The sequence below is a fragment of the Anneissia japonica genome, unplaced genomic scaffold (assembly GCF_011630105.1).
Source record: "Anneissia japonica isolate Jap-2015-1 unplaced genomic scaffold, ASM1163010v1 scaffold234_len1672027_cov178, whole genome shotgun sequence".
Taxonomy (NCBI): domain Eukaryota; kingdom Metazoa; phylum Echinodermata; class Crinoidea; order Comatulida; family Comatulidae; genus Anneissia; species Anneissia japonica.
In genome coordinates this window covers 598,520-615,637 of record NW_022738761.1, presented here as the reverse complement: position 1 = coordinate 615,637, position 17,118 = coordinate 598,520, and the positions used below count along the sequence as shown (strand labels likewise).

Sequence of the window (17,118 nt, the reverse complement as noted above, 5' to 3'; positions counted from 1 at the left end):
ACCGTACATTCCGTAACAATGGCTAAAAAAACCCCGTCTAGGTCTTCGTCTTTTGGCCTTTTTTACATCCCGATTTATGACATCTTTGGAAAAAATCGGCGTCGGGGATATAGCGTTGTGTTCGTCATAAATCAATAGAAAATTCCGAATTGGTGAGTGGTAAAATAATCGAGCACTCCTTTCACCCACTGCTGGATTCGCCACTGAACTCATGGGTATACTTTGTTATTTCCCCTCTTTCCTACCTTTAACTCTTCTCAATTCTTTCTCCTTTTTTTTAATTAAAATTGACGATTGGTGGGGGCATGGATTGGCCCCTGTGGAACAGAAGATGGCACAAACTTACAAACTTTAGCAATACAGTAATTCGATCTAATTTAGTTTCATTGATGAACAGGGGTGGTTCCACTAAATTTTAAAAAATTCAATGCATATTAATGCTACGTGCTACTCACTTATCTATTCTAAACCTGTATACATATAAAAAATGATGGATCCGCCCCTGATGAATATATGTGCACTTCATCTATTTTCCTAAGTATGATTTCTCTATGCATACAGAAAAGGAATCTATTTTCTTTCATTGTATTTTGAACGTTTATTTATGGCAATTTACATCCTGGACAGCTTCCTGACAGTAGGTTTAATCCTGTGCTGGCTAGCATCTTTACACATGAATTGCATTAATATGCTTTATGTAAAAACCCATGGGAAGTTAAATCTATCAAATCCAATCACAAAGCATCAATGCGAGACAAACATGGCAACATTTCAAAACACTTTGAAAATAACAATCATTGCATGACCAGAGCATGACTGTAGGAAACAGCAGTGACATACAAAGGAATGTTGTTGATAAAATGCCATATTGTCTGCACAGTGATAAGTACACTGAAAAATAACATAAAAACCAGACACATTTATTGATTCAAAACTTATTCCTCATTTATTTATTATACCAATGAAAATGGCGGTGATACCATGGGGTAATAGTAGATCGCTTAAAAGCTAGTAAGAATTCTTAAAACACAGTCTACATGATATAGCTTGCATCTGTAAACAGTAATGCTTTATATCCACGAGTCGAATTACATCTCGAACAATCAGGTATTGTCCTAATTACGGAATGCATTAGTGCTGTATATTTTATACTTAGTGTGAGCTCTTTGTTTATCTATATTATGTATTCATTTAAATCACTGAAAGAAGCACAATCATTCCCTTTCACTTATAAGTACAACCTTGGTACAATATAATGATAATAACAAAACCAAAAACTAAATTGTGCAATCAAAAGTACAAATGATTATTATATGATTTTGGCTTGAATCAATTCTAAAAACAATAATTTCCAGCATGTTAAGGGCTTTTATACATTTTACAGCTTTGTGGACATTTTATTTACAGCAACTTAAGAGGATTAATTCAATCTCTCTTTATTATTAATACTATCAAAACGTCGGCTCTATATCTCTGGAAATAATTATAACTTTGGTCATGATTTTCTATAAAAAAAAAATTGAATAAAATTGCTCCTTTTGGTCATATATATTGAGAAAGGAGATGATCAGCATCAAACAAAATATTTTACGAATATCTTTACTATGATTTCAAAATTCACAAAATTATATTATACTTTGCTATGGACAAAACTTTGCATAATTTATTGTGTCATCATAAATGAAAAGGATATACTGTCAACTATAGTAAGTCTACATAAATAATCTTTATAGGGAGGTTTCTGGCTATCTCCACAAAAGGACTGTGTCAGGTCTTTCTCGGCCAGAGAGTGAGGAAAAGAATTATCAACGATGTTTTTACACTGCTATATTCACTTCATCACACTGGACCTTTCCATTAGCCCTGCTGCTTTGATACTGTATAGTCCCCGCAAAACATTTAGCGTAAATGTACGTAAAAACGTGCGTTTGTGGGACAACGATGACGCACACATATTCCAGGCACTATTCTGATTGGTCAGTTTGATTGACAGTCCAGCGGAAAAGTCTGTTCAAACAGAAATCTCTGTTAAGTAGAAGGTTGGATGTCCATCTATGTGGGACTATTTCATTGATGTACAAGGTTCTTCATCTAATCATGGATACCTCCATTATCTAATTGAAAGGATTGTGCGAATTGTGTGCTTGTGGCCTGTAGCTGAATCTAAATCTACACACACACAACACTACAGTAATAAACTTACGACTAAAAAACCAAAGAATATGCTTGAGGAAAAAAATTTGAATATTTGTTTTAGACACTTGCATGCTCTTTGCATTACATACATATTTGGCATAAATCTAAACGCAATCTAAATCAAAGATTTTCCATTGCCTTATCTTCATAATCCTTCTGATTTGATTACAGTTTATTTATTTATTTTCATTACATAAAAAATGATTAAAAACTTTAAGTTTAATATACAATACATATACAAGCCACCAATATCAACAGCAAAATCTCAAATTCACCTCTGGCTTTACTCAAGCTAAAGAAAATCATAACTAAATTAAAATATTATATAAATATATTTATCATTTCATATACCACTTCAATTTATTTTCCCATTTATAGTAAACCACCATTTTATCCAAGAATCCAAAGCATGTGTGCTTTTATTACTGTACTTAGAATTAGTGAATTTTTTTTTAATTATTATCCTAAAGTTTTTTACAATGAATACATATTTCACCACAGATATATAAACTTTTGATGTCAACTGCCAAATAAAGAAGCCTAATGAAATCCACTAAGATCTTTTAGTCAATCAAATATTTTTCCCATATTGATTTTCGTCCAAACATACTAAATACATTATTTTCCTTTTCATAAAGATAACATTAACATGTGACATCTATTTTTCAAGATAAGTTCCTTACAGGTATATTAATATTATTAACTATAATGCTGTTTTTATACCCATTTAAAATAAAAAATAAAATAATTGATTCAAAGATTACTGTAATTAAACATTATCCCCTGCAAGTAGAATTATTCAAGTCTGTAACATTTGTATCAAACTCGTAACATGCTAAACCGCCCTCTACACATGTTCAATATGTCAAAAGATGCAATCCAATTAAATTTCCCCAATTGATAATGGAAATAGTAAATGTAACTAACCAATTAAAAGGAATTTAAAAATAAAGATATTTTTTCATTTGAATAGTATATGCTGATCTATCACCAAAAGTTTGAGTAGAATTTGTGAAGATTAACAACAAACATTTCATTTGATTAAATGTCTAATTATATAATCCCATTGTTAGAAAAGCATTTAGCAATCTGAATTCCAGTAATTTGGAAATCTAAACTGAAAGACAATTGTTGTAAATAATGTATGGTATACAACACAAAACATAGGCTTTGGTACTGCATCAAATTAAAACAGTTAATGGCTAGCAATGAAAACTCAGACATGGGAAAAATAAAACCACCAATCACATTATGACTCTTCAAATTATTTGAAAAAATAAATTATAAACATGAATTTCCCTAAATTCTTTATATTCACAGTGCAACTTATTATTATAAAGTTACAAAAATAGAAATTAATGCATGTCTGCTGTCCAATCTACTAAATAGAACTTGAATAGAATAACAAACTAACTTTTTTTTTCCAATATTAAAATACCAGAGTGGTAGTTCCAGGAGGAATTAACAGAAATGATATTTTTATGGATAGTTTATAAAGATAATTAAGCAGAATTTATTGAAATAGAATACTGTATAAAATAAATCAACTCTTGTAACTCAAAATTTATGTCGAAATACCTGGAAAATGCAATTAAATATAATATGAAATCTTTATTTTGTATTCAGATCAAAAGTTTAAAATATCTATGAAAGGCAATGTCTAAAAATGCCTTCTTTTTCGTATAGAAAATTAGGAAAGAAACTGATTTAATTTCTTGAGTCCAGAACCAAGTATTAGAATGGTAGCTCTTTGTCATGTGTAATCCTGGAAACCATTTATTACGTTTGTCAATATTTGGAAGAATCTACAAGACTACTTGCGAAGCTAAAGCAGCAGCCGCCAATAAAAAGATATTTCCTAGTTTAAGAGATACATCATTTGCGATTTTCATTTATTTGGCAGAATATATTTCTCGGTTTTTCAAATTCTACTATGGTAAATATGGAAGTAAAGAAGATTTTAAAATATTCAGAGATATGGAGTTATACTACTACTTTAATTTTCTTTATGTGAGAAGGGAAGATGAAATATTATACGAGAAATGAAATTTAAAACCTTTGGAATTTTTTAATTACGTTTATATGAACCTATCTAAACCCACCAACTTTTATGGACAAGTTTAAATTCAAAATATAAATGCTTGGGAAAAAAGAGAATGTTGACCCAAATCAGCTTTTATAAAAATGTAAAATTTCACTCCCAACTACTTAAGTAGATTTTTTAGATATTTAACATAATTATTTGTACAATTTTGGGTTTTTTTTGTGAAACATTTTTATATTTTCCTCAAACCCATGCATTACCAGTTTTTTTTTTGGTTTCCTATATATTATTATAATAATAAATTCATTTCCATTTACAATTTATATCATTCTTCAGATGTAATTTTGATAAACATTTCTGTAACTCATATTCAACAAACCATGATTTAATCACTTTTATTGGACACTCAATCTAAAATATATGGACTTGTAACTGGTTAATGGTATGTTACTTTATAAAGATTTAGTAACATGTACACAATGTACAATATAACTGAAACACAAGCTTATATTAAAGCGTTCCTAATGACTGGATCGGATACATTCTTATTGTATTTTGTATCTTCTGATTGTAATGCTGATACCTATAGTTGGTTGAACGCCTGGTACTTGGATTTCCAATCGTTGGCCTGAGCATTCTTCTTTTTGCTCTGTCCCATCGCTAGACTGCGTGCTTTTGACATGTCTGATAGGTCTAGGCCACTTGTATCCTGAAATTATATAATAAACCATCATAAAAATGAAATTAAAACACTGAAATAGTTATCATTTGACATGGTTATTCATAACATATGTTCAAATCACAACTCGCTAATGCTCAAAAGAACCACTTTATCTTCAACATCTTGAATTATCATTAATAATGGTAGTCATCTTTCAGAGAAAGACAAATGGTCTTTAGAACGACACCGTGTCTCACTGATGATAGTGTGTGGTATTTCTATGCAACAGTTACCGCATTTCACTGATGATTGTGTGTGTGGTATTTCTATGCAGTAGTAATTAGTATCTAAAAGTAGCCTTAAGGGTGTCTTATTCTACAGTACTTGTTTTGCCTCACATCATGCTTTTTCTGGTCCATTTAACAATATTCAAACTTTTTCTGCCCAGATATTTTGGAAGAACCATTTGTTAAATGACATCCACAACATTTGAATTTTATTGTTTTCCACCTTTTGTATGATCACACACAATTTTTTGATAGAACAATGTAATTAAAAGTCTTGCCTTACTACAGATATTGTAAAGTCACACTTAATGACATAAAATAATCGGATGTGATGTCAGCAACTATCAATCACTAAAGGAAATGAACAACCAATACATCTCATAACAACAATGAAACAAAATCCCAAGGAATACTCCGATATCCATACGGAGAGATCTACTGGGAATACAGTTTTTAAAAACAGATTGTCACAATCGCTTAACAATTATGTATCCCGATGCAGATGCTATGTTTTAATCCATCTCAAGGGTTCATACAGTATGTATGTATATCATAAAATGATAATCTCTTTGTCGGATTTTTTAAACACATATTGTAAAGCCTCAAATAGAAGCCCAATGAGCCCGCCCTCTTTAGTTTGCAAACTAGCCTCGAAAAGAAGCCCATGGTCTTTTAGAGATAGTACAATACATACGCTGTACATGAATTTCAAAGAATAAAATAAATTAAAAACACGCTTGGTTTATACAGTAGTTTAGGTGATGAATTTTGGTTAATACATTCCCATGATACAGACTGATGTTAGACTGGCCCTATTTATTGTTTTATATTAATAATTCCAAAAATTTACAGCATCCATTTTGAAAAGAAGCCCCCTGTTTACTTTGCAAAAGTAGCCTCAAAAAAGAAGCCCATCCGAAGTTTGCAAAAAAAAAAGAGAAGCCCAGGACTTGTACGGTATTACAGTATAATTAAGATGAAACAATGCACACACATTTGCACACACATTGTGGAATTGAAATTTAAAAACTAATTTTGTATTTAATTTCTACTCAAAATTAAGGTGTACACTGTTAATAGCATAACATTTCCATATAATAAGCTAACCCACTTCCCCTACTGTAAATATGAGCAAAGAATTATAGTATTGAATGCAGTACTATAGATGTGCATAAAGCAATTCATTATTTCAAGCTCAAAATAGTTATGTATTTAATCATTTTAAAACTTCTATTGAACGTGATATAAAATGTAATAAAATACAATAAGTTAAAACTGAACAATAACAACATCGAAATGTTTGATTCTGCACCATAAACTGTTTTTTTTGGTATATTTTATAGTACATTTCTTACTTATATCATCAAGGAAGTGAAACAATGTAGACCGGTGGTTGTGCTCATAAAAATAAATTTGATCTCATCTTAAGAACTTGGCACCAATCCAAAGAAATTCTTTGCTTGGCCTTGTGTTAGGCTGAAAGTGTAGATTCATAAACAATTACAGGCTATTCTGATGGTGTTTTCATCAGGCGATTGAATAGGAATATTTTGCCTTACATGATGTGTTATCATCAGGTAAGGCAAAACACATTATTAATCATAGGCTAATTATGCATCACTGCCATCCGTCCATTGTCAGGGGGGGAAGAACTCAGCATTACTGTACATTACTTTGACAATTCAAGGCCATGAGATGGGAAGAGGATTGTGCAATGTTTATATATTTTATGACATAAGAAAATAGTTTTCCTTTGCTGAGTATAATATATTTTGCCATAAGCGATAATCTCAAATTGTTCTTTTACCAATGACAATTGTGCTTCCCTGGAAAATTAGATCCTAAATGTCTCAATTCTAAGTATTTATACAAATTTAATGTATGAATTATTCGGGCATACATTACATATATAAGTATGTGGGTTTATGTGTGAGAAACTGTTGATGTGTGAAATAAATATTGATCCTAATGAGTGACAATCTGGCATAATACATGAAACTTACAGCAGTTTCTTATTGCAAAAGAATCTGAAGCCCTCCTTAGACTATCAAAAACATGTGATATGCCTAAATAAGGTTATGATGACATCACATATATAGGTACAATACATCATGACTATATATGGGCATACATTTTTTTGTCAAAACAAATTTGAAAGTCTGGACAAAGTTTGAGGCTGTCCACACTATCAAATTTTCTTTGACAAAAAACTGTTGTATGCCCATATATAGTCATGATGTGCCTATATATGGTCATGATGTGATGTCATCATGACCATATTTAGGCATGTCACATGTTTTTGTCCAAAAAAATGTGATAGCCTGGACAGGGCTTTATAGTAGAGTATTTTATATCAAAACATAATGCATCCCAAGTTTAGATTTAAAGGAGATCCAATCTATATAAAATCTCGGAATATTATAAAAGGCATTCAGAACTTCAAACACCACAGCAATAAATCAGTTTCCAAGAGAAATAAGAAATGGTCAGCCTCATAAAAAAAGATATCTACTTTTATGGACAAGATATTCTTGACCTCATATAAATCTTTAGTCATTCTAATTTAGAGTACAGTTACTGTGTGTGTTCACCTCATTATATTTGGTTAATTAGAAGAACACCGTACATTTAGTATTGAGCAACCAGGATCTTGACTTGAGATAAACCAAATCACATCCTGACTGGATGAATATGATTGAAGAATATTAGTTGGGCACATTGTACCATGTTTTTACAGTAGTTAGAATGAGTTGAACAATAATTCTAGGTATTTAGAACTTTACACCAGGAATTCTTCAGTTTTCTAAAGGGCAAGAATTCAGGGTTTATATTAACAAATTTATTAAAGATGGACCTTGCCTCCATAAGATTATTATCAAATCATCATTATTTAATCATAAGAGTAGTTAATCTTTGGAATATGTAGTTGTTCAAAGGTTGTTATAGCCATCCATCAAGTACTCAATATATATACCATTCATCAGGAACAGGAAAAAATATTTGATGACAAATAATATATTATGTTTCTGCAAATGAGGCCTAGAGGTTGTAAACCAATTACAGTAATAAATCAAAATCACATTGTTAATTTTTCTGCTAGCTGTTGCGTTGAGTATATGTTCATTCAATGATGGCCTTGCAATTATGAAAATAATCTTCACAATTTCATAACAGTTGAACAGGTAATGACAATCTATTAAATCAAGTACAGAGATTTAGATATTAATATCATAGCATCGTCAAAGAATCCAGTTATTCATTGCGGTTAAATTATAATCTGGTGAATGAACGGAATTTCTTAAGCATAAATACTCCGAGTATTCTTACTGTAGAATGAAAATAGCTGTCAACAAACACATAAAAAATCTGATTAAGTACCTCCTATTCTTTAGTATTAATTTACTTATATTTATAATGTAATTAAATATTAACTAATTGGTAATGGAATATCTTCTTCATCAGGGACAGATGAAAATGCTAATAACTTATTATGATCATCAAGATTTATAATTAATGTATAATTGAAGCCAGTACCTTAATAATAAAAAGTAATTTCAAATAATCATTGAATTATAATTATTTAAGTACTTTTTAATTCAATATAGAGAAAATATGTTAAAAATAACTTCAATTGAAGATCCATGACATTGACAAAATTGTGGGCGCTCATGGCCACAAAAACACAACTCCACTAATAATATAAATAATGATTCAACCATCAAATACAGAATCAATCATCTATTTACATATTTTGATTAGTCTTGTGGTGAAACTACATATACAACTCTATTCCATACTATTGTGCGAATGATATATTACTTCATAATGCCACAATAATGTATGCCTCTCTTTGGATGGATTAGCAAGTAACATTTATGATTGATAGTGTGATACTGAAAGCCTATAATTTCTTTAATTACCGTCTACTAAATTAGAGACGACTTGTTTAAGCCTAACGATCCATTGCATGCCTAAATAGAAACATGTGATATATGTTAAGGGGTTTGGCTGGCTGGCTGGCAATAGGCTCAAAGTCTAAAGACAATGATCAAGATTATCTGTAACATTGTTTGCTTTGCCTGGGCAGGTACCGACCTCAGGATGACACGCTACCTGTACAGTCTCGTGTCGTGCGAGATAACATCTGATTGTAAACTCAACTTTACCTATACTGAAGTTAACAACAATTTGGATTTATGTGGTGGTGTTGAAATTAAATAAAATACATTGTACAATTTCTTTTTGAAGTGAAAATGTGAAAAGACATAAATTAGATCCAATTACAAAGATAACCAGGTTTAATTACGAACATAACCAGGTAGAGTGTTTTGTATGAAAATTACGTAACAGTTGGTCGGTAGGCTTATACCCAGAGAAGTACAGTATATGGTTTTATCAGAAACTAATACATCACATTTTTCACTGTGTTTCAACAAAATCACAATCTGGTGAGACATACATGAGATGAATCCATGACCTCTAAGGTTACAAATACTGAAAAATGCCGGATCAAGAGTTATTAGCAATGCCATTTAACAACCCTCTGGTATATAAAGTAAGACAGGTTGTTCCTACCTTCGGTTTTGCTGGTTCTGCAGGTGCGACGAATGATGGAACATCTTCTTCTTCATGTACTGGTTCTTCTTCCTGTGCAGGCGCAACTGCTTCCATTACTGGTTCTGGTTCATCATGGACTGGTTCTGGTTCTTGTGGTGGTGTTGGAGGACTATATTCTACCTCACTAGATTCTCTTGATGGCTCTTCCTCTTCAGGAGAGGTTGGTTCTGGAGTAACCTCTGGTTCAGCCTCCTCTACAGGTGCTGGTGTCTCCTCTACCTCTTCTTTATTGTTGACATTATCCTCTGTGATGGCAATTGCTGCTGCTGCAGCTACAGGCACCTCAATTTCTTCACTAGACTGACTAACACCATTTACCTATGAGAAAAGATGCAAATATTGAAAGAAGAGCAAAGATGAATTTTAACCAAGTACCCAAGGATCACCATGAACAACGTTAACAAAAAGGACACACACTACCGTCCTAAGCTATGCTCCAAATACCTTTTAGAACAAAGTTGCACACACTCAAGATTTTTTTTTAATCTAACAGGCATTGTAACAAGACTCAAAAAGTTTTCACATAGCATGGAAAAGGCAGAAAATTAATTAATGGTAAGCATACCTCCGGTGACTCTTCTTTACCATTCTGTTGTATTGTTTCTGGTTCCTTGTATCCCGGGATCATGTCCCGTTTTACCGTAACTCCTCGTTTCTTGTACCATGTGTCAAGCTCTTTATCAAGAACCAATAGAACAGTAGAATTTCCTCCTTCTCTGATCCTCGCTACCACCTGTGAATGAGTTTCCCTTTCAATATTTATATTGTTCACTTCAATAACACGGTCACCAGTTCTTAAGCCAGAACGTTCTGCTGGAGAATCTGTAGAAATAAGAGAGAGTTATGTAATAACTATGGAAATTGACTGAGTAACTGTAGTTGAATATCTAGCGATTTAACACTTTGGTAGTTCTGTGAAATTTTGTTAGAAGCACTTTTCCTCAGAAATTACAATCTGTGCTGTATCCTTAAAAGATTGATTATTCATGTAAAAGAGACCAAATAAGTTACTAACTTCCAACAAAACAAATGAATAATTGATTTACATTCTTCAGTAGATATAAGATAATATATATTTGAGAAAAACGTATGTCCCCATCCATTAGGATTCAACCCAAGACCATCCGATTACTGTTTGGATACTCTACCAACTGAGCTATGATGCCTACTAGTATACACCCTTGGATTTTCCCATCAGGACACATCTTTTCCTCAAGGTATTACATAGATAAAAGATGGCATTTTAGGATCAAATAAATTAAATTAAATAAAACTAGCACAGCTAATGCTTGGCAAAATTCTATGAATGCTGTTTCAAGTACTGTATTTTAATTCATTGGTGTGAAGATGACAGTATTTCATAAGAAATATGCCCGAAAGTGTGTGTAATAACACTTAGCACCGGGTCCCCGTACCATTTTGTGTTGTGTGAATTAGGTATAAATACAATAACAAATCACGGTCAACAATTTATCACAGATGGTTAGAAACACCTCAATAGAAAAGTGAAACCATGAACTAGAAAAAGATAGCCACACTACTCATTCACGTAACTTAAAAAAACAAGGAATAAACAATCAAAAAAGAGGCTAAAGAGAAGAAAGAGGAGGGGGGTCTTATATTATTTGCTGATTCATTTGAAAAATAACACAAATACAGTTATCAAGTTGATGTTGTACAAGCTAGAGAAATAAAATCTCACGCTACCAACTACCTTTAAATAAACCTTTGTTTAAGAAGACTATCAATGACTGGTTGATTCTACTTAAAAGCTACAGTAAGTAAGTATATTATAAATTATGAATACATGACTCATTTCAGGGTTCAGTACAGAAACTGAAAACACACTGTCTCTCTTTTTGTAAGGTATTAAAAGAATTAGGTTTACAATGACAATAATAGTTGACGATTTTACAGTATCCACATAAAATGGGTGAGGTTACTTTACTACTGTATTTGGTTGCATGATTAATTGAACCTCTGTATAGTAACTAGAATTAATAATTGGAACTAAATTTTTAACTCAACCTTAATAAAATAATAATAATACTATTACTGGTATAATTGTGCCCATTATCTATATATGATGCCAAGAAATTAATTAATTTCAAAATGTTTTAAAGTTGTATTTTGTTGTTGCTCATTTGTTCCTAGGTCCCGTGTGAGAACAGTAACTATGAAACAAAAAAATAAATAAATAAAAATAAATAATTAAAAATATATATTTAGTTTTAATTTTCCATTCTGATTTATTTCAGATAATAAACATATTGAAAATTGATTTTTTTTAAATGGTATCTACAGTTCAAGCAACCCTCAAAAGAATTGCACACTGTATTATCTAATTGTAGATTAACCTGCGTAGACAAACAGAACATTCATGGTTGAGCTTACAGTAATACAGTGTTGAGGCATCTTGAAATCGCTCACTATTTAAGATATTGTTTCACGATAATTCATTAAGTTCTTCCACAAAATTTAAGTAACAAATACACATGATATGATATCATGCCCATATATGGGCATATGGGCAATATTCACACTTATCTTTTATATAAAACAGATAATGTAGACAGAGCTTTAGTCTGCAGAAGCAGGAATTTGTTGTATAGTGCAACCACTGTGAAGTATATAATATACAGTAGGCTACTTGTATAAATATACTGACACATTATTTGTCATAATTATATGGGTCAAAGAATTGCAGTTACTCTACTGTAATATAATTTCACCTTTATTAAATAAAAAAGCTACCATGGTCCAAATTACACAGCACAAACATTATACAGTAAGCACTACTCTACATAGATAATAAACCACTCAAAACTATTTGCACTATACCAGTACATATTTACTGTGGCGTATATAGGAATTTAAATGGGGGAGAGGGGGGCAGATGGGGCACAAAGGGTAATTGAGAGAGCTCAATGACTAGAAAAGCGCTAGTTGACAAAGTAAGGAGATATACTGTAAGGTGATACTTGAGCATAAATGTTTTGTTCAGAAAATTTTCAGGGGGAGGTGACTGGGAAAGCTTTGTTTTTGTTTTGGAGGTGTGTGTCCCTGCACATTCCCATACATATGCAACTGCACATTTATTTGTAATGTATTAATATTCTTTCTGTCTATGGTTGACCTGAATATAATAGATGGAATGTGTGAAGCTTTGCACTTGAATTGATTCTAGGGACGTGATTGCAGCTGTCGCTGTGTGTATCAGTGTCCGTCTTATGCTACAACTATTATAAAAACAAAGCATCAATACTTCCGTTTAGTAACAATAAATAATACCATTAATAGGAAGATATTCATAATTCAAATGAAAGTGAGGGAACAGAAAAATGATCAATATTGAATTAGGAAGACAGAAGGATTAATTGCAAAAGTAGAATTTAAGGTGAAGGTTATTTTATGATTTGTTGAAATAAATCTTATATAGTGATATTTCATGTTGTATAATAAATTCAAAATTAATTGTAAGAAAACAGATTTAATACCCCCATAATTGAAAAAAGCCCCATCACAATAACTTGATATTTATGGCCAATCAACAATTTGACACCGGAAGGATGTTTTATGATTTGTTATCATATAATTTAAGGACGAATTTCAATAAACCTCATTGAAATAAATTTCATAGGGTGTGTTTCTACTGATAAACACAAAATAATCGTTTTTTCAATGAGTACCAGACAGCCTGTTGGCGTTGCAACTGCATTTTTGATTTTTCGAAAATCGGTTTTCGTGACGGAAATTACATCACCATTTTGTTTATACAACACGTTGTTTTCCTATCTTTCTCATTCCTGTCATGATGACGAGGAGTAAGATACGGTGTGGGGCGAGAAGGCAAATGTTTTCGGCTGTGCTCATCGGCACATCGACCAAACGAGGGCAATGGTAGGCCCTAGGCCCAATATCCCCCCACCCCACAAAATAATTACAAAACGAATTCGTCACTCCTCATGTTTGTTGACGTTTTTAGCTTGTAGGCCTAGGACATGAACAAGAGGACAAATTTTTTTTTAAAGTTCGCGCCTAATACGATCCAGTCTTTGCAGTGATTGACCTGGAGGTCACATTTCACCTGAAAATCGCTTTTATTGTGTTGCAGCTAAAATGTGCACAGCCGAAATCGGTTATTTGCCGTTCAAACACGCTATCCATTGCATGTTTTTAATCGCTTTTTTCAAACTGGTCCCGTTTCTACTGCGAGAATAAAAGCGATTTTTCGAAAAAGCGATTTTTAAACGATTATTTCTTTCCAGTAGAAACAGGCCCATAGAGATAATTCATACATTCACCATAATTGAAAGAAACCCATCAAAATAACTTTTAAGATTAATGACCAATCAAAAATTTGACCCCAGATGGATGTTTTATGATTTGTTGTTATATAATTTAAGAATACATTTAAATAAATTTCATAGAGATATTTCATATATTATATAATAAATTTAGGTATACTGTAATTAAAAGAAAATAGAATTAATATCACCTAATAACACAATAACACAATAACTTAACAATTTGACACCGGAAGGATGATTTATGATTTGATATATAATTTAAGGATGAATTTCAATAAACCTCATTGATATTTCACGTTATATAATAAATCAGAATTAATGGTAAGAAAATAGATTTAATATCCCCATAATAAAAAATAAAAAAATCAGAATAAGAATAATGGCCAATCAACAATTTGACACCAGAAGAATGTTTTACGATTTGTTATTATATAATTTATTGACATTTTGAAATACATTTCATAGATATTCCATACATTATATAATAAATTTAGATAAAATTAAAAGAAAATATTTTTAATATCACCATAATTGGAAAAAAAACCCCTATCACAATAACTTGAGATTAATGGCCAATCAACAATTTGACACTGGAAGGATGTTTCATGATTTGTTGTTAATATAATTTAAGGACACATTGAAATAAATCTCTTAGTGATATTTCATATGTTATATAATAAATTCAGATTTAATATTCCCATAATTGAAAAAAAACCCCATTACAATAACTTCGCATTAATGGCCAATCAAAATTTTGACACCTTTATTAATAGAAATGATAAACAATGAAAATTAAATTTATACTTGTCATTAATAGAATTCATAGAATGAAGATATATTTAAAGCATTAGCAACTTAAAGCTATTCAAGGTAATTAATGACGTACACTTGTACTGCACTATATGCAGATTAACAGTAAACCCAAGGCTAAGTGTTTGAAATAATTCCTTGATCCTCAGAAATCTCTTATTATTCAAACAAACATCAGAGACAATACAAACTTAACATTTTCAAGCAAGGTTTATGTTGTAGTTATTTTAGTTTATATTAGATAAATATACGCAGGTTGTCCCACAGATAAAGTAGCAATCAAACACCATGAAAAAAAAAAATCCTTATATTAGTAAATTTCTGTTTAAATAATTGCAGTGCCTGTCTCTGTTAAAATTCCTTGTTTTAAATATGATTTATATATTCAATCAAAAATGATAAAAATACTTTAGGCCAATACAGGCATAGTCCTGTAGACGCAAATCTGCATTATAAAGAATATGGGCGATTAAAGAGGGTCGAGTTACTTAACAAACATGCCAAACAGTAGTACTAACTGTAGCTTATTCAACTTTGACCTTTTTCTGTTTTGGGACAACCCTTTGATGACCGTGACTATGACGTCTTTTCATTTGAAATTATGAATGGAGCTGGAAGCGAAATAGACAGACAGAAACAATTCTTTGTATATTGTGTTAAAGAATTCAAGGAAAATAGTATTCCAAACCACACAACAATGACTGCACATAAAAGAACAAGCAGTAGAATGTAATTATTTTTTGACACATCAATGGGTCTATAACGTTACCTACATAATTATGAATTACCTACATAATTATGAATATAATTATGACACAGTATTATTAGACCAAAACCTTGTGTGAATATTCTCTAATATATATTTGTATTACTGTATTTAGAATGGAGAAAATTATTTAAAAAAAACCAAAAAAACACCCTGTGCTTAATTACTTAATTGTCTACTTCATTTTTGTTATTGTGATGGCCGGAAAGTAGCACTTGACGTAATTTCAGTTGATTATTCAACGTTCCTTTGATGTAGTACAGTGTGTAATAAATCACTTTCATCATTGCTATACTTTCACTGTTTAAGAAAGAAAAATATTATATTGTATTGGCTAATTCCCTTTACATTGCTTTATAAATTACAGTATAAACTATAAAGTCGCCACACTATACGGAACTACCATATTGCTAAATTAAGTAATATCTTTTGTTCGATACCTGGATTGGCATATTGCATTAGGCCTACACTGTAAATGTAAACATCACATTAGGGTTCGAAACATAGACCCTTAGAATTGAATGATGAACCCCTCTGTCTACTTTAAACAAGCATAGAGCTGTTAATATGTAGCACTGACTGCATACACACACAAAGACCAGACAAAAATTAACATTTGATTTAACAATAAATCCCACTATTCATCGAGCCAAAAAGAGTGACATGTAATTTTGAGGTGATCTATTGTATGACTGCTAATGAGGCGTGAGTTTAGGTATTTGCCTGCATCCACAGCTCCATACCTAATCCTACACAAATTAATTGATGTGCAGTATTTGGGCCTTAACTGTCAGAACATATGCAGTATTAGACTGTAATTATTATTGCATGTTGAAGACCTGTATTGCACAATTTATACTCAAGATACAAAAATTCCAAATATCTTCAGTGGACTGTACACTGGGATCGTGGAGACATGATCAACATACATTCATCACAATGTTGACAAAAAATTCAAATATCCTTAAAACTAATTCATCAACATCAACATGCCATTTTTGCCACAACAACAATAGAGAAATATAACCGATACAACAACAGTGTACTGTAGCCCCCCGTAATTTCCCTTAATTACTTTTTGCCTACATTGCATTTGTCAGAACTCCAGACTTTATTAACTACTTTATTTTTAGTAACCACATGTTTAAATTGAATTTCAAATTATATAATAACTTCTTGATAAGAATTAGAAATGGACTTAATACAATTTTGCGAAACCAAGCACACTTTTTTTGAAGGTTAAATAGTCTTATTATCGAAACTCGAAAAAGCTCAAAGACTCAATTAAACTATTGATAAGGATCAAATTTGTAATGAATATACAGACCATGATAAAGAAATTCTCATCTATTTACAGACCTTTCTACGTAAAAAACAAAAATAAATATGTTACCAGTAATTTTTTTTTTTTTTTTTTTTTTTTTTTT

At 31.4% G+C, this 17,118-nt stretch overlaps 1 protein-coding gene across 1 annotated transcript in view; it reads right to left on the bottom strand.

The window, feature by feature from the left end:
- Positions 1 to 919: 919 nt before the first annotated feature.
- Positions 920 to 17,118, bottom strand: part of LOC117117720 (Na(+)/H(+) exchange regulatory cofactor NHE-RF1-like) — a 27,683-nt gene continuing 11,484 nt past the window's right edge. Inside the window, exons 2-4 of the mRNA XM_033262114.1 lie at positions 10,371 to 10,627; positions 9,764 to 10,123; positions 920 to 4,949 (exon numbers count right to left, since the gene is read on the bottom strand). Of these exons, the coding sequence (XP_033118005.1) occupies positions 4,824 to 4,949; positions 9,764 to 10,123; positions 10,371 to 10,627 (743 nt within the window). The 3' untranslated portion in view covers positions 920 to 4,823. The remainder of the gene's footprint in view (positions 4,950 to 9,763; positions 10,124 to 10,370; positions 10,628 to 17,118) is intronic.